Source organism: Phaethon lepturus, unplaced genomic scaffold, assembly GCF_000687285.1.
Source record: "Phaethon lepturus isolate BGI_N335 unplaced genomic scaffold, ASM68728v1 scaffold16355, whole genome shotgun sequence".
In the NCBI taxonomy this organism is placed as follows: domain Eukaryota; kingdom Metazoa; phylum Chordata; class Aves; order Phaethontiformes; family Phaethontidae; genus Phaethon; species Phaethon lepturus.
Window position 1 is genome coordinate 34340 of NW_010541390.1, and position 19542 is coordinate 53881.

A 19542-nucleotide genomic window follows, 5' to 3' on the forward strand; every position below is an offset into this window, starting at 1 on the left:
AGGAAAGAATACAGGGAAGTTAGCAAATTATATAAAACTTCCAATGTGGAGCAGTTGCACAGGAGCAAAAGGAAATGGGGCCTTGCACTTTGAAGCATGGACAGGCTTTATCACCTGTAGATGTTGAAAACCATAAATTCAGCAGAAGAATAATCACAATTATCTTATTATCCCAACCCAAAGCTGAATAGGGCTGTGGTCTGAAGATCCAGTCTTGTCCTTTAAAAAAACTGTGACTCAGTTTATGTGATTATTACAATTGTACGTAACTTTGAAAGTTTGGCTAGAGATCTCGTGTGCTGCTTCCCTTCTGAAGCTCTCCTCTACTAAGAGAACTGCTTTGAAACCAGCACTTGCCAGAGGTGATGGTGGTAGTATTTATGTAGTAGAGTGTGTACATGTGACTATACATATATATACTCAGACCTTATTTGTAGCGTAATTCTCTGATGCTTAGTTATCATACATAAGTAGTTGTAGAGTATCATATGTTACTGGAAATAGGCAAGATGTGGACAGATGGATAAATTGTCTCTGAAATTTTGAACAGACTGGGGGTTGTGAGGTCTGGAATATTTCAAGAGCCTCTGTGAAAAACCTGTCATAAAAGCAATACTGGAGTGAATGGAACAGTAAAAATTTATGTTTAAACATTTGGGGTTAGATTAACTTGGAAACAGTAGTAGTATTTAATTCTTGGGAGAGCAAAGACTATGGAGGCTATATCGTTGTGGGTTTTTGATCATTTGCCAAAATGGCCCATCTCTATAGAGGAGATTATAGATGTTCAAAATGTTTTTGTTTGACGTATATTAATTAGTAAATTATTATCGGCAGTTGCTACTGTTTGAGAAGTGTATATGTATTTATTGGTATTCTCCTTTCCACCATTCAGATTGGAAAGGTTGCATATGTGGATTCAGGGACAATTTTTCTTTAAATGTGACTTATTTTAGGTATATGTTAATGCCACACTTGGGAAGACAAGAAAAATAGATAAGGTATTGAGAGGAAATGTATTTATACCTGGTAAAATAGCTACCACGCTGCCATTGGCCGTTTTACTGTGCATGTTCTATGCAGCAGAATGTTCTGTACATGGTGTCTGTAGACATCAGTCCAATCTTATTTATCATGTGTTTATACAATGCTATGTTAAATCTCATAAATTCTTCAGCATATAAATTTTTGCAGTTTTGTACTGTCTTGTTTGCCTGTGTGTATAAATAGATTTTTTTACAAACAGAACAATGGAGAAACTGGGAGAAACCATTCCAAATTAGAAGGAATTGTGTGTATTTGATTTGGAGGCAATATACGACAAGAGCATTGTCAGTAAGGTAGTTAGGTGCTACATGCTGAGCCATCTGCCTGATTGATTTTTTTGCTAAGAGTTTGCGGTTTGCTAAGAGTGTCCACGTACTATGTTTTGCCGTACATTTTTGGGACCAGGAAATTTCATTCTGTGTTTATACAGTATTCAGCAACGTAGTGAGTTACCACTTACTGAGAGATGCACAGAAATACAAAGACTAGTATTTACATCTTCCAAGTAAATCTAAACTTCTTCCTTTGATACTTTTTTATATTTATAAAATAAAATTGTTACACTTTTTTTCTGCTGAGCACAATATATTTTGTGTTTCACGTTTCCAAAGTATGTGCGTGTGTCAATGATGGAAAATCTGTTAAGAATGACAAAGATAATATAAATGCATCACTGGCATTCACCACAACTAATATTGAGCAGAACCTAACTGTCTTTTGCCATTATATGCACAATTACTTAACTTCTGATGGTACATGCTGCCTTGCATATATATTCTCCAGCAAAGAGCCATCAAGGTGGTAAGGGGGATGAGACACGTAATATGTGAAGAGACACTGAGAGAACTGGGTTTTTTGGTTTTGGGACGGTTAAAGGGAGAGAGGAGCTGCTGTCTTCAACTACCTAATGGATATGTACAGAGAAGATAAAGGTAGGAGCTTCCTGGATGTGCACAGTGATAGCACAAGAGGTAATGAATGCAAGTTGGAATACATATTAAGAAATGTGAGGCAGTGAGAAAGGTTTGTTTGGGTTTTTTTTTTTATGGTGAAAGCATAGATCAGAACAGGTTGCCTAGAGAGATCCTAGAATCTCTCTCTTGGAAGATACTCATAACTCAGCTGGGCAAAACTCTGAGTAACTTGCTTTGAACAGCAAGATGGACCAGAGAGGTAATCTCCTGAGGTCCCTTGAAAACTAACTTGTTCTGTGAATCTCAGATTAGTTCTAAAATTGGCATTCCACCACCTGTTTGACTATGGTATATAACTCCATTAAACCCTACAGCTCAAAGAGGAGAAAATGGTTCTGCCTTTCACAGAGATCACCCGTTAAAGCACTCAGTCAAAACATAAACTGAAATACAGATGTCTCTGTGAGTGCCCTAATCACTAAGCTAAATAGTCATGCTAGCTCATCTCTCTTGCTCAAATGAATATACAATTAATTCTTGCGATCAAATGAGCAAGATTCAACAGAACGACTGAGAGCATCCTTTCCTCAGGAGCATTTCCAGTCATTTGGCCAGTCTCTTTAGACTTCAGAGGTGCTGATCAGATCCTTGTAGGCAGAGACATAAAAGTCAAACCCAAATAAACCTTATCTCTTGAATGAGCATCCTTATATCAACTATAAATAAAAAAAAAGAGAAATAAGGGTTTTTTTCCTTGTCATATCTCTTGTTTTGCTAGAAGTACCTTGATCTAGAAGAGGTTTAAAAATGGGGATTCTAGGCTTGTGTGCGTTGATGTGTTCTCAGGCATCTTAGAATTGAGTAGCAATGCCATAAAGAAGGTTGTGCTAGAGACTTAGGGTGTTTTTTTGCTTTAGCTTTAGTAGTTTACTGCCCAGGATGCAGAACTTTTTGAAACTCAATCTAAGGCATCTGGACTCCCTCTGTAGTACATGGAGAACCATAGGTTGATTTTTTTTTTGGTGGTTTTTTTTTTGGTTTTTTTTTTTTTTTTTTTTTTTTGGAACTGTTGCTATCGATGTCAGCCATGAATTTCTTATAGTCTAAATTGGACAAAGAAAAAATGGCAGCAAAGGACATCTTAAAAATAAGAAGTTACATGTTTAGGATAAATCTCTCATATCCAAATTTTTTAGAAGAAAGGGTGAAGAAAGGCAAGCCGGAATGAGTTCAGGAATGGACTCTGGAGACATGAATTTGAAGGCTAGCATGTTTTGAAGTGTTTGCTAAACGGAAATACTGGGGGTAAATGTTCACATGAACTATTTCAAAATATGGGCTATGGTAGGCACCTAATGCCACTCTTCTTTTCCACTGTTTTTTCTATCTGCTGTAGGCTAGATGTAAAAAGGGACTCAAGTATTACTGTGCTGAACTTTGCACTGCCTAAGAGGAATGTGCCCTGCCTGCAGGAATGGAAAGTCCAACCAAAGCCTAGGCTTGAGCCACTGCATACCTGATATGGTGGGAATACATCACTTGTCATTCCCAGTGGTCCTGAGGGGTTACATTGCCCTCCTGGAGGTACCGTCAGATGCTTTGATACTGCCTTAGCATAAGAGGTGCAAGCCTTGGATTTTAAAGGTAGCAAAAACTTTCCTTTCAGATCCGTGTCTTGAGCAAATTGCTGTAAAGTTCCAATTTTGCCGTGTTTCATCACTAATATGGTAAATGCCATTTGGGGCTTGCTCAAAGGTGAAGTTCTTATTGTGGGCAAAAAACTGTGTCTCATCAGTATAAAATTAGTGAGAGAGTGTATTAGTGGATGAGAGGGAGCAGTGAAATGGGATTTAGCAGAAAATGACACATATTGGGTTGGGAGGAAGACGACAATAACAAGTTGATGGCTCTGATTTTTTTTTGGCAGTTATATTTTGAATGAATTGAAAGGATCCCCAGAATAGTAAGAGTGAGTCAATGATGAAAATTATCTTATTGTAAATATAAAGAGCAAGTGAAGAAAAAGCACTGCCAGAAGAAGCAGTGAAGTGAAGAAGCAGTGAAGCCAGAAGACTCTTTTTAGTGTAGATTTTAATTTTAACACTTTTTGGTTTAGAAAGGACACTCTATCAAGAGATTACCATTGAAGGCATTTAACTTGCATTACGACAGTAAATTTTCAAGATGGGAAAAGCAAGATGCTGCAATGGGAAATTGTAGCAAAGGTGGTCAGAAACATGAATAGCTCTTAGGTTTTATTTCCAAACTTTTACTATCTTTTTGCCTTTTAATGTACATTTGAGAGTCTGCACACTTTTCTGTTTATCAACAGAGTAGATGTACCTAATGTGTATATGCTAAATGCAGATTACTATTGTTTTCTTCTTTCTATATTTTGTGTTTTGGCAACATCTATGTGATTCTAATTTCAAAATTGTCTTCTGTTTCAAAATATTCATGTATTTATCCAGTCTGCAGGTAATTGAGGAATTGAGGCAGATAGGCTGTAGCAAAGATATTTACAGTTTATGTTTCATAGAGCTAAACAAAGCTGTGCTTATATTATAAACTACAAAGATATGTTTATACTTTGCAGTGCATAATTCTAAAATACAGTAGTCTCACCAGGTGTCACTGCAGTGAAAAATTTGCCAACATTTCAGCAACTACAAAAATATTTCTTCTGTTTTATTTTTCTGTCTTGAGTTATCTTAGCCTGAGGTGGGCATAGAGATTGTTAGTTAAGGATAAAGTCTCTACTGTCTGGATAAAAGCAAGTAAGTTGAGACATTACTGTTCTTCAGAACAGTAAGAACAGTTGCGTATTTAGGGACGATTTTGTATTTTTGTGATCCAAAGTGGAAAATGAAAAGATCTAGGCATTTCATCCCTACACATAAGATTACTGATATTCTGTATTTGTTCTATTTAGAAAGGTCACTATCTGTTGTTGAGAAATTCTGAAAAGAGGAATAACACTCAATGACAAATGTTGCCAAACTTTGCAGTGCTAAGACTGTATTTTGATCTGCTACTAAGACTGCATCTACAGCTGGCAGACAGTAAACAGTGACTGAATGCTTGTGAGATATTTTTCTTAAATCTTTAATAAGCTTTCATTTAAAGCAAGGAAAGTCAATTGGCAATCTGTCTTCATTGCTGAAATTAAGGAAACTGTTTCAAGGGCAAGGTATGCAGATGACCCACTCATACCTTCTAAAAGAATTTGTTTTAAAAAAATGCTTATACTGATTTTTTTGTTAGATGTATTTTGCTATGGCTAGAGGATGAATAAACTAATTTCTTCTCATCCAGAGCCCATTGAAATCAATGGAAATCTTGACACTAATTTCTGCACCATGCTTTTAGTTGTGATGTTGATGTTTAGAAAAGCCTGTTACAGGAATTTGTATAATCATCACTAATTTGCTCAAGTGCTAATAATACCTTGAAAGGTCCTGTCTGTCCAGAGAGAACTGCCTTAACCAGTCCCAGTCGGTATGTACATATTTAAAGGAAATTATTGTACTTCCTGGAGATTAGAAGCTAAACATAGATTCAGAGATATCCCGCAGCCAAAAGTGTGAGAGATGACAGAAAACTCCTTCTTTCCACCCCTCTGTGGAAAGTTAGAGTATTCCTACCATCAACCTTTGACTTGAGTGCTCCTGTATGTTTTGGGATGGGTATGACTGAATGAATGTGGGCTTGATTCTTTTTTTTTTGTTTCTGACTGAAGCTACAAAACCTGTTCTGTTGCCTTTCTTCCCTTAGTGAAGGAAGCAGGATCTATACAGATCCCTGTTGCTTTATTGGCTCGCGTTAGAAGCTGATATGAAAAGGGATTATAGTCTCTGAAAGGAATTGACAATCACAGAAAGAAGTGTTAGGAAAGCCAGAAGAAAACAAAAACATTAGCCAACAACTCGCTGCTGAACTGGAAGAGTTTGCAGTAAATGTATTTTAACTGACTGAAGATTAAAAAAAAAGCAAAAAAAAAAATTCTAACAACATAGTGAGAATGTATTTACAGCAAACATTTCTTGGCCTGGTTCCTCAGCTGTCATGGTTATGACTCTGCAGCTACTGCTGCTGTGGGAACAGGCTGTGAGAGTGTTTTCTTTGCTGTGCTTCCAGACCTGTTTCATCTCTCGCACAGATTACACAGGTATGCATGTGTCTGCCCTCCTTTGCATAAAACAAAACAAATGCAAAACATGCAACTGTTTTGCTGGGTTTGACTAGACAGGAAGAAATGGCAGAGAGCTCATGGTGTCTCAAAATGGCTGCACTGGGGCTAGAACGGATATTTTTTTTTTTCTTTTCTCTTTTTTCCCCCTGAGCTTTTAAAGGAAACTGGTTTGAGGTTTAAGGTTTCTCTGCAATAAAGTTCAGAACTTTGTGCCTAAATGGCATCCAGCTTCATTCTTGGAAAGAGGTGGCGATTTAAGCATGTTCTTAAGTGTTTGCTAAACAGGAATACTGGTGGTAGAGGAACTAGGAAAAGAGAAGGCATTATTTGTTTTCTTTTCTAAATAAAGCTTCCATTATTTACACGAGACTTTTAAAAAAATAGTAGACATCTAATGCCGCTCTTCTTTTCCTATTCTTCTCCACTAATAAGGGCGCTATTCTTTTTTTCTAGCTGCTGTAGGTTAGATGCAAAAAAGGGACATGGGTATTGCTGTGCTGAACTTTGCAGTGCCTAAGAGGAATGTGCCCTGCCTGCAGGAATGGAAAGTCCAACCAAAGCCTACGCTTGAGCCACTGCATACCTGATATGGTCAAAGTCAAACCAAAGCCTGGGCTGGAGCCACTGCGTACCTGATATGGTGGTATGATACATAACTTGTCATTCCCAGTGGTCCTGAGGGGTTACATTGCCCTCCTGGAGGTACCTTCAGACTCTGTGGCAGTGCTGTAGCAGAATAGGTGCAGTAGCTTAGAGTGCTGAAGTTTAGAGCTTGGTGTGAAATAAGTGGAAATTAATGGTGTAAGTCAAAGCTGGTAGGTTCGCTGGCTGGAAATGAACAATACTGAAGATGTTGAGCAAGAGGGCTAGTAGGAAAAGCCTATGGTATGTGTCTTTCTGTCTCTGTCCTGGATTTTAGCACCTAATTGTAGCCCTGTGGAGCAGAGTTTGAGAGCCAAAATCAAATATCTTCTGTAGGGTGCCAAGACCTTCCTTTCGGTTTAACTTGACAGACTTATTCTCTATTCATAACAACGTCCTGGGAAGTTTCCATAACCATTCAGCCAGGGCATGGGAGCTGCCAGTTCAGTTACTTTCTCAGTTTAGCATTTAAGCCTGTATTTCCCGCTACCCAGGAGAGTGCCCTGAAATTACATACAGCAGTCAAAACTTTCTCGTCTACATCTAGGGATTCAAGATTCCTGGGGCCAGGACTAGACGTGTGAAGGGGGAGCGTGACCAGTGCTATGCAGGAAAACTAGTTAATCTGAAGTTTCAGCTTTCCAGGTGAATACCGCAGCTGTTGGCCTGGTTGCTGGTTGCTTCTATGGCTTTTGCATTCTTGGTTGTGCAGTGGCCCAGGTAAATGCCATCCGCCTGAGAAATTGAAACTTACGTCTTCCAGTTCATAGATGGATTCCCTCGTATGTCTAATGATATTAAACAGCTGCAAATACAACAGTAGAACCACAGGCTTTGACTTTGTGGATTTTTTGTTTGGTTGTTTTGTGTGTGTGTTGGGTTTTTTTTTTTAATGGCTGCAAGTGCTCAGCTTTGTGTTGGATGGAGTGTTATCAGGTGGTGGGTGCATTTAGATCATGCCTGCTAGATTGCGCCTGCAAGACTTGCTCCTTTCTCGCAAATGTGTGTGTAATTAATGGACCCCCAAATGGGCTTCTGATTGAAACTTGGTGCTCAGTGGAGATTTTGGTATTTCCTTTCCTGAGGGATCAAGTCGACATTCTTGGGAGAATTTTTAGGGTTGCTTCTGAATGTGTAGGTGGAGCTCACCAAAGCTGCTTTTTTTGGCTTTTTTTTTTTCCAGCTTTTTTTTTAAATCTTTTTGATCAAAACAAAAGTGGAACCTCCCCACCCCTGAACACTGATATGCTGTTTAGCATTGCACACTAATTTTACTTAGTAAATAAACTATGAATATAACTGTATAAACAGCTATATAAAATTAATACTGTGTTAATGCATGTTAAACTGATTGCAGAGGTTATTTTTTAATAATCCAACTTGCATCTGACCGTTGGAAGCTGGCAGACTGATCCTTTACTCACACCATCCTCCCATATCTCTTCTGCTTCCAGAAAATAACTGCAGATATCAAAGAATAGCAGTGGGTTTTGTACCACTACCACTATTCTTTGTAGAAAGTAATTTTTTTCTCATATACTGAGTGATTGACACAAACATAAAGTAATTGTGTTTAAGGTACCAGAGATTAGTGTCTGTGATTTTTTTTTTTGTACCCCCTCCAAAGAAACCTCCCCACTTTCCTGTACTATTTATGAAGCTGTGGTAGATGTTTCTCCTCTTACAGTGTTTTACTCTACCAACAGCATCTTTTAAAAGAAGAGATATGTTTTCACAGCCTAATGAGGGAGGCAGGCTCTACAGAGGGATCTGGACAGGCTGGATCAATGGGCAGAGGTCAACTGTATGAGGTTTAATAAGGCCAAGTGCAGGGTCCTGCACTTTGGCCACAACAACCCCATGCAATGCCACAGGCTTGGGGAGGAGTGGCTGGAGAGCTGCCCGGCAGAAAGGGACCTGGGGGTGCTGGTTGACAACCAGCTGAACATGAGCCAGCAGTGTGCCCAGGTGGCCAAGAAGGCCAACAGCATCCTGGCCTGTATCAGGAATAGTGTGGCCAGCAGGAGTAGGGAAGTGATCGTGCCCCTGTACTCGGCACTGGTGAGGCCGCAGCTTGAATCCTGTGTTCAATTTTGGGCTCCTCACTACAGGTGCTGGAGCGTGTCCAGAGAAGGGCAACGAAGCTGGTGAGGGGTCTGGAGCACAAGTCTTATGAGGAGCGGCTGAGGGAACTGGGGTTGTTTAGTCTGGAGAAGAGGAGGCTGAGGGGAGACCTTATCGCTCTTTACAACCACCTGAAAGGCGGTTGTGGTGAAGTGGGTGTTGGTCTCTTCTCCCAAATAACTAGTGATAGAACAAGAGGAAATGGCCTCAAGTTACGCCAGGCGAGATTTAGACTCGATATTAAGAAAAATGTCTTTGCTGAGAGAGTGGTCAAGCATTGGAACAGGCTGCCCAGGGAGGTAGGGGAGTCGCCATCCCTGGGGGTATTTAAAAGACATGTAGATGTGTTGCTTAGGGACATGGTTTAGTGGTGGATTTGGCAGTGCTAGGTTAACAGTTGGACTTGATCTTAAAGGTCTTTTCCAACCTCAATGATTCTACGATGCCTTTGGAATACAGCTCTTTTATTATGCAACTAAAATGGGTGCTCATTTTAAGTACTTTTTCTGCTAGATGTGAACAGTTTTTTCTGTATAAAAAACATGAAGTAAGAATTGGAGCTAAATAAAAATCTAGGAAGCAAATGAAAATATGAAGACTGTCCCTTGCTTGGCTGTAATCACAGAATGTCCCTGAAACTTGTGGTATCAGCATCTTCAGTGAAGTGTTTCAATTAGGTTTACAATACAAGTAACAGTTTTAATTTATTGTTGCAGATTCATAACTGAGGGCACTGGTGAATGCAAAAGCATGGTTCTGTGGGCACAGCAATTATTTTGGCAATTTATGTGCAATGCTTTCACAGATTATCTGCTGTCTAATTCATAGTAAATGCTCTTACTATAGGAATAAGACATTCACCACATCTTTAAATTGTGGGAACGTTATGTGTGCAACTGCAAAATGTGTACAATTTTTAAATTGTGTTTATTTTCATTTTTACATCTTGTCTGTGTCTTTAATGCACTTTCTGTGTTCTACTTTTCATAATGACAGCCTATATGCAATTGTTCTTGCTCCCTTCTGACCTAAAGGCAGCTAACAGAGCATATACCGGCTTCACAGTCCCAGTCCCATGGTCAAGAATCCAGCAAGTCAGTGATCTGCTCTGCTTGCTCTTGCACGTCCTCTTGCTTACATTCTTTTTTCACACTGTCTCTTGAATCTTCCTGTGGAATTGAAAGGTTCTATATTTTGTGCAGCCTTGTTGCGGCTTCTTGTTGGGAGTATTGATTGTTGTGTTCCAAGGTAATTCAAGTAGACTCTCCAATGCTGGTTTCATTAGCAAGGGTTGACTATTTTGAACTCAGTGACTGGGGAGGGTATGCTTGTGAATTTTAAGTATGGAAAGTTTGGAGGATGTATTTTTGTCCATATTTGTGAAAAACAGGTTATTAAAAAAATAGAATACCTTTTTATTATTGAAAATTAATGTTTGACCTCAAGGCTACTTACTCTGAGGTCTGATAACATCTCACCAGGCAAAAAAACAAGTCCTGTATTGAGATTTACTGTCTTTTGGCCTCAGTTCAGCGATCTACATCTAATTGTTTCTATTCTGGTTTTTATACTGCACAATTTATGGTAATATTGGAGGGTTTCAGCAGCATTTTAAGTGACTTAAGTAACATCTATCATGTTATTTTCTTCTGTAATTGGTTTTCTGAAGGCCTTAGACTGGTCTCTATAGAAGTTCCCTTTTCTGTACAAAAAAGCATTATACATTGTACTTAAACAGAATTTTCTGACCTTTTTAACCTAATGATTTTTAGTTTAAGCACTAATTTAAAATCAGTGTCTTGATGATGTGCATGAAATGGTGGCTATATTAGTCCATTGGTACCCCAGTAAGGAATTTATTAATTTCCTTATTGTACCAGAATATGAACTGAAACTTAAGGAAGTTAAATAACTTGTGAAGAGAATTAGGAACGTTGCTTTCCATTGCATAGCTTAAGCATTCAGTCTTAAACAATATATCAGCTTTTAACATCATTACAGAACTATAGACTAAAATACATATGGGGATTGGTCTTGATAAGGGTCCTGATAATACTGCCTTAAAAATGTGTTGTTGGCTTTGGGTTTGATAGCTAAACAGTGCTTCTGCCTTTGTGTAGGGAGAGCTCAAAGAGAATTTATAGTTTAGATGATGTGCTTAACATAGCTGCATCAACCTGATGATTAGTTTAATTAGATGATGTGGTGCTAGCCCACTTTCTTCTGATTTATCTACCTTTATATTATTTTTGTGCTTAATTTTATTGCTAAAAAACATCGGAATAGAAACTTGCTTTGTTCTGTATTTCTTTTCCAGACGTTGTTGTTCAGCAGCTGAACTACAGACAGTTCTGCATCACAGAACAAGAAAAAAAGATGGTGTGTTTCTGAGGAAAACTTTCTGCAAATTATGTAGTGCAGGCTGTGGGTCAAGGGTAGAAAGCAGCAGATCAATGATCAGTCCCACGACTGACTGTGTAATAACTGTTTGCTTCTCAAACTGTCATCTTTTAGAGAATAACTGCTTTGAATCCCTGAGAAATGGGAATCTTAGTTCACCAAAGTTCTTTGTAGTAACAAGTTGAACCTAGTGGAAGAGTCTTTAATATGCAGTAGTGCTGATACAGTCTCCATCAATCGTGCTGGGAATGCACAGAACTCTTCAGTCATCCCCAGAGACTGTCCCCAGACTGTTGTGGACATGCCAGGCTGTCCCACAGCCGTGTGCCATCTACCCTTCAGGCTGACATGTCTTTGACTGGGCTTTCTGAAGGTGAGTAGGAGCCTGGCATTGAGTGCCTTCCCTTTGTCTCCTGGAACAACCCGTAGAGAATAACCTCTTTATTGTCATTTTCTTGGAGTTGTTTAGTTTGTAGATCATATAAATGAAGGTGACAGAAACTTCAGGCTACTGCATTTGCCTTCAGTTCTTAACATTATTAAAAGCCGTCAGGGAGGAGGAAGAGGCCAGTTTCTGTTTTGGCTGTTGAATTGAACAGGACTCTGGCTTTATTCTTAGGCACTTATTTCTAAAAGTTACTCTTAATCTATGTTGAGAAAGAATAGGAGAATTTCCTTCTCTTTATGGAAATCTTTGGAGCAAACTGTTCTTAGGCTTCACCTCAATTTCTCTCTGAACTTGGCAGAACAGGATGCTCAGAAATACTTTAGAGGTAATCTGAACTGCTGCAGTGCATCTGTTTTTCATGGTGTTAGATTGCAAGGCTTTGAGATCGGTTAAGTGTCAGAGGACAAAGTCAAAGGGGCAGTTGTCTTTGTTCAGAAAGTGTCGAGTTGTGTTAAGCACTATGGAATATCCTGCTATGGTGTAAGTAGTTATTTCTCTACCAGAGAGAAAGGTTCTGCAGGAACTAAAATTCTTCTGGTTTATGTCTGGGGAATGTATTTGTTCTTTATCAAATATTTGTGAAAATACAGAAAAATATTTTTTAATTAAAATGCCATGTTTCATTATACTATTCCTAAATTATCTATTTTCTTACATCACAAAACTACTTACTTGTTCTCAGTGTCTATGTAAGTTTAAGCAGAATCTTTAAGTAATTTTTCAAGGAAATATTTTTAAATATTTGTTTTATATTGCACTAACAGATACAAATGCATGTGAACAGTTACATACATATTCATTGAACAGCAGCATTTCTTACCTTTATGTTTTTCAGCTGTTTGCCTGTATGAAATCATGTATATACACAACAAAGTAGTTAGGAGGAGGGGGGATCTGGCAGGAACAGACCTTAAGCTGCCTGCAGTGTAGCTCTTGGTACTTTTCTGATACTGGTGTTCAGAGTTTGGCTGGCTGCTGTCAAGTCTGCACCTGCAGTGGTGCTTGATTGAAACTCTGCATGTATTCCTCTTAATAAGAACAAATAAATAGTATCTTCTGTTATTTACCAAACACCAGGATTACTTCAAAACCATGAGTAGAAATCCTTCTTCTGTCATTTCTGCCTCATGCACAGAGGATGCTCAGGCTTCATTCCTCAGCAGAAATGCCATCTACATCTCCCTGCTCTACCTGGGGTTTAACTTGCTATTTGGAACCCTTATTCAAAATGCATGTCTGGTATTTTGATTATGAATTGTCACATAAACAGAGTGATTGATTAAAGTAATTTACATAGAAGCATTCATGGTGTTTCTGACCAAGGGAAAATACACAGAAGCACATGGCACTTAATTACATTGCTTAACCATAAATGTCAAGTTAAACCTTTTTAAAAAAAGATGAATGCTATACTTAAGGAAAGTGCAATTACATTTCTATGGTTTGAAATGTTTTACACACTGTATATATTAGAGGGGCAAGGATATTAACACTTCTGTACATGCAAAGGTGCTGACAGATTTCAGATGCTACATGGAAGGCTTTTGTAACCACTGCCCGCTTATTGCTTGCAAAGGGAACTCGTTTACTGTAATGTGCTGTTAATCTGAGCTCATTTACTTGTATGCAGCTGCATTTGCATACAGACCCACTTCTCAGAACTGATTGAGAACATGAGGACTAGTGGTCCTTAGTAAATTGTTGCATATAAACAAGATTTGCATTCAAATTAGTGTGTTATATCACAGCTTGATTATACATCCCATTTTAATAATGTTGAATGAATGGCAATAGTAGATTTCAGAAAGCCGCTCCTCTGATTATATGTTCCAATTCTAAATTTAATTAAAATGTCTTCTCCCCCCTTTTTTCTTCCTTTGCTGAAATTTTGTAACAGACCCGGAATTTCTTCTCCCATTTAATAATAAACACTTCTATAACAACTAGTTACACCTTCCAAATGACATTCAATGATTTCTTTAATAAAAGACTGTCATACTGCTTCTGTATTCCTGTGGGAGGGTAATGGAGGAGCAACTGAACTCCACAGTGTCCACCATCTACTTCTGGCAGAATAGAAGAGAGTAAGAGGAAGTCTACAGAGAGTAATGGGATGCGGTGCCGAGTTCCCCAACCTAAGTCTGAGCAAATCTCTATGTCTGGAGGATACTGCTCACTACCGGGCAAAAACATTAGCTCAGTTCTTTTCAACAATTATAGCTACGTCGTTGTGGTGCAGCTCCCCATTCTCACCCTGAATTACAAATGAAATAGAAGAAAACAAAATTGTGACGATAACTATTTGACTGTATCAGAAATAAAAAAAAAACATTGTTAGTTTTAATGAGGAGCGGTTTTCCAATTTAGTTTGCCATCTGACTTCTACCAGTTCAGCACCACAGCAGTGGCATAGCTCAGAGAGGTGTGTGTGGGGTAGTTCTCACGCTTCTCCAATGCTCGCACACCTAGACATCTTCACTGTTGCCTTTTCTGAATTGGTGTGACAAAATCCTGTTTTCCTCCTATTCTGCACAGCAGCAACACATCGTCTCCACTGCTGCTGGGATGGTGTAGCTTCTCCGTGTTTCTGTGCTCAGATTTGTAAGTATTATAACGGAGCACAATCAATTTGATCAAGACAGCTCATTTCTTTTATTCAATCCATGAATTTGAAGAAAATATATGAAATAAGATGGCTTCAGTGCCATAAATTAAGTAAAGCGTTTTAATTTAATTGCACTATGTGTTAGCAGAGTATTTTTCCTGTTGCCTAGCAATGAGATTTACCATGAGATTCACCATGTGTTTAAGATTCCATTATTAACTTCTATTTTCAGAGGTTTATAACTTTAATAAAAATCATTACTTGTAGGGCAATCCAGAAAGTGCATGTCGGAAATTCTTTTTGTTGTTAGGGCATCGCTTACTAAGAAAGCTTGAGGTGGAAAGCTCAGGTGCCCTCTGACTTCTGTACCCGTTCTCCCATTCTACTCTATGTGGTAAATTTTGAAAGTAACTTTTCAAGCAGCCACTATTTTGTGTGATTTTGAAGCAATAAGCTATTTATAAAAGTGGTCTTCTACTTTGAAGGTTCTGCATGGAGACATTTTTACCAAGGCAACTACCTCTGCTGAGAAGAGCAGCAGCTGCTTTGTGCTTCCCCATGAAACTGAACACCTAGGAAGGGGTTTGAGCACTGGTATTTGAGGTCATCTCCGATTGCGTTCCACGTAGTAGTGGAATAGGTCTAGATGTTTTCTTTGCGGAACTATAATGCTTGTTAGGTGGGAGGATCACATGGAGCTTGATGAAGGAGACTAGTGCTTGGAGAGGTTGGAGTGGCAGAACGTCTGGTAAAAGTGATGACAAAAAAAAAAAAAAAAAAAGAAAAAAAAGAAAAAGAAAAAAGGTGCTATAGGATAGGCCCAGAAAGTCACCTTGTTCTACAAGAAGAGCTAGCTTAAAGTTGGGGCCAGCAAGTATATGCAAACCCAGACAGGTGTGGCCTTCCTCTGGACCTGCTCCAACAGGTCCATGTCTTTCCTTTCCCTCAGCCCTGTGCTGAGGGCTCCAGAGCTGGACACAGGACTCCAGGTGGGGTCTCAGCAGAGCGGAGCAGAGGGGCAGAATCCCCTCCCTCGACCTGCTGGACGTGCTTTGGGTGCAGCCCAGGATATGGTTGGCCGCCTGGGCTGGAAGCGTGCATTGCTGGCTCTGTAGAAGTATTTAAGGAAGGAGAATATAATTACTGGACTTGTAAATTTGGACTTAACAAAAGATGCCAGGATCAGCCTTTACGAAGACACGGCGGGGAAAAAAACGTATTTTGAGTTAATGCTTTTTAAGAAGCAAAACTCTCTATACCTTTAGCATTTCAAAATGGTTGTAATTATTATGAAAGATTTGATTTTGTGTATTGAGATTGATGCACTTCACTATTATAGAGGATCTGTGTGTTTAGTTGCGGATCTTTAAGGAGCTTGACTTATGTTGTAAACTACTGCTACTTTTTAACAACTGTATAATTTCAATTTGTCACCTTTATAGTGGTTAATTTTTAATTAAGAAACATAGAAATTTAAAGTTCATGTCTTCAAATGAGCAAAGTAATTTTCACTGGAAATGGAGACATTCATCAGCACTGGCATTCATCTCACTTTATAACTAAGCAAGATTAGTTAAGAAAAACAAAGTAAACCCCACCTTTTTTTACATAAACTGGCTTCTCTAGCCCATGCTTATGTTTCAGTACATAAATTTTTTCACATATATGTAATTTTTATTTGGGGTTGTATAGTCTCAATATGATTATGAATGCTAAGTACTTTTAGAAATTTGCTATGTCTTTTTTGTGGACAAATTATAGATGTAAAATCATATCGATATTATCGATAATATAAGTCAATATTAAATGTAAAAAAGTGCAGTGTTTGCTGCGGCTCACATGAGTAACATTTCCTGTTTGACTAGACTGTCTTAGGCACCATGTAGTGCTCCTGCAGCCTTTGTATAAAGAATGAGGATAGGGAGGTGTGCCTGAGAGTCCCTAATTTAGATCTCTAAAGTTAGAATTTGCAACTAACCTTCACCATCCCCCTTCTCCTGTAAGTGCTCTGAAATGTTCCATCTTCATCTGTCTTCCTTGAAAAACTCCATTTTTCACTCGAGTGCTGGATTGGGTTAGTGGTCTGGATTTCGCATCGCTTGTGCTTCCCCTGAAGATCATCATCCGTACAAGGACTGAATGAAATGAATGAGTGTTCCCCTGACAGGGTCTAACACTCCAGGACAATAACTGGGGGACTGGCAAAATGTCAGTTGTTTTTGCGGTTAAAATTACACTGAGGGAACGTGTAAAATAAAAGAGAAAGTAAAATCGTGCTCTTGTTTGGCATTTTCCTCTTATTAAAGCAGCTCATACTGTTGTGTCTTACATATGTAGTATGAATCAGAAACATACCATATAACTGCGTTATGTTTGTGTGGAGAGAAAAATGAGGGGGAGACATTTGTGGGTCTTTATTTTTAGCGTGGTTATGATTTCTGAAGCTTCTGTACTGCAGAGTCAAAAGGCTGTGTACATTACTGTTGGCTAGTGAGAGTGCACTGGTACTAACCTGTGCCACAGCAGAAGGGAATGGAGGATCTTCCAAAGCTTAATTAAACTGTTGCGAAATGTTTAGGTGAAGTATAGCATGGCTTTACTGATTGGATTTGTGTGGCAAGGTTTTGGTAACAGGGCAGCTACAGGGGTGGCTTCTGTGAGCAGCTGCTGGAAGCTTCCCCTATGTCTGATAGAGCCAGTGCTCCAAGATGGACCTGCTGCTGGCTGAGGGTGAGCCCGTCAGCGACGGTGGCAGCGCCTCTGGGGTAACTTATTTAAGAAGAGGGGGAAAAAAACCAGCAACAGCAATTGCAGCCAAAGAGAGGGGAAAGAGAATATGAGACACACCACTCTGCAGACACCAAGGTCACAGAAGGAGGGGCAGGAGGAGATACAGACACCGGAGCAGAGATTCCCCTGCAGCCCATGGGGAAGACCATGGTGAGGCCGGCTGTGCCCCTGCAGCCATGGAGGGCTTCACACTGGAGCAGGGGGATGCCTGAAGGAGACTGTGACCCTGTGGGAAGCCCATGCTGGAGCAAGCTCCTGGCAGGACCTGTGGACCCACGGAGAGAGGAGCCCAGGCTGGAGCAGGTTTGCTGGCAGGACTTGTGACCCTGCGGGGGACGCAGGCTGGAGCAGCCCGTTCCTGAAGGCCGGCAACCCGGGGGGGACCCAGGCTGGAGCAGTTTGTGAAGAACTGCAGCCCGTGGGAAGGACTCATGTTGGAGAAGTTCATGGAGAACTGTCTTCTGTGGGAGGGACCCCACAGTGGAGCAGGGGAGGAGTGTGGAGTCCTCCCCTGGAGAAGGAAGGAATGGCAGGGACAACGTGTGATGAACTGACCTCAAACTGCATTCCCTGTCCTCCTGCGCTGCTTGCAGGGAGGAGGAAGAGAAAATCGTGAGCAAAGTTGAGCCTGGGAAGAAGGGAGGGATGGGGGAAAGGAGTTTTAAGATTTGGTTTTAGTTCTCATTATTCGTCTCTGATTGGATTGGTAATAAATTAAATTAAATTTCCCCCAAGTCGAGTATGTTTTGCCTGTGATGGTAATTGCTGAATGATCTCCCCCTGTCCTTATCTTGACCCAGGAGCCTTTTGTTATATTTTCTCTCCCTTGTCCAGCTGGGAAGGGGAGTGATAGAGCAGCTCTGGTGGACACCTGGCGTCCAGCCATGGTCAGCCTACTACACTCTATATTGCGTAGGCCTAGGACCATTTCTCTTTGCATGAAGAGAGTATTAACTGCAGTACACAGTGGTCTGGAGAGAGTTATTTGGCTCTCCTGGAAATCTCTCCTAGTAAAGAACATAAATAATCACAGCATTCTCGTATTTGAGCTCAGTATCTTTAATGGTCACCCTCATTTGATGCCTAGCAACCAGTAAACTTTTTTGTTGTGTCATGTCTTATGTATGTTGTACGTTTGTATAATTATACCTGGTGATTTTAATTTAACAAATCTGTTGGTTGGGTTTTTTTTTCCTCTCAACAGCTCTTTTTTTGAGGAAAAAATCAGTACTGATAGCTTTAACTTTGCAACAACAAACCAGAAAAAAATGACTAAAGATTTATATGTGGTTTCAAAGAAGTGATGAGCAAGCAAAATTGGTTTTAAATTAATGGAAACAATTTCTAAGCTGTATTTGTTGCACAAACCCTGGAATTTTAGCCTGAATTGTACCTAACATCTGCTTCTAACCTGTGATTAAGCAGCTTCAAAATAAAAGTCTTAATTTAAGTTGTTGCCACTTTTTTGGGGAAAGAATTCAGTAAGGATTATGCTCATACAGTTAATAATAAAGTGCTCATAGTTTTGAGTGATCAGCAAAGATTGCACTTAGAAAAATAATATCTTGATCCGGTACTGAAAGTGTGACTAAAAGCACATCTTGGTATCATTCTTTTGAGGTGTCCTTGGTTCACTTGTTTTACATTATAGGAAACAAGTACTGCAATAAACCACAAAGTCCCTTAAGTAAAAACACTTCAAACCTCCAACATACATTTTTATTGTCATCTTCTAGGTTGACTGGGGTCAACTGGACTATTTAGTCATTGACATGCCACCTGGGACTGGAGATGTACAGCTGTCAGTCTCACAGAATATTCCAATTGCAGGTACGTGTATTGCTTGAACTGTTTCAGAGATTTGAAGTTAGTTAAGTCTGGTAGATTTAGAAAAATCTTATTTTAAAATGCCCATCAAAATTTCTTTTAATTGTCTTTCTAACACATGAAGAAACTCTTCTGTCAGTTGTGTGATGATGAAAAACACTATTAGTGATTTTTAACATGCTAGCATTTTGATTGTGTTACTGTCTTTTAAGTTACATTTCGAAAAGATTGAGAATTTAAGTATAGCAGTACTCTTGAAGGAAAGGCAGTCATGCCAAAAACTGGTAAGGTTAGTAGGAGAAAATATTTTCTTTGTGTATATCTACTGTATAGTAAAGCTAATACAATAAAATAGTTTGTCTTCATGATTTGCTTTTTAATTAGTGGCTGACAACGCTGTTAATGCACATTTATTTCTGATAATCTATGTAGCACTGTAATACACTAATGCATTCTTCCTCTTGTGTTATGAATTTGATTATTTGTAGGGGGTTTAAACCTTGACAAATCAATCTTGGGTTATGCAGGCTGCCTTGTAATCTCATTGGTTTCA

At 39.3% G+C, this 19542-nt stretch overlaps 1 protein-coding gene across 1 annotated transcript in view; it reads left to right on the forward strand.

Moving 5' to 3' along the window:
* Positions 1-19542, forward strand: part of NUBPL (nucleotide binding protein-like) — a gene marked incomplete at its 5' end in the record, with an annotated part of 85945 nt that overhangs the window by 33891 nt on the left and 32512 nt on the right. The window contains one exon of the mRNA XM_010287731.1: positions 18899-18992. Within this exon, the coding sequence (XP_010286033.1) occupies positions 18899-18992 (94 nt within the window). The remainder of the gene's footprint in view (positions 1-18898; positions 18993-19542) is intronic.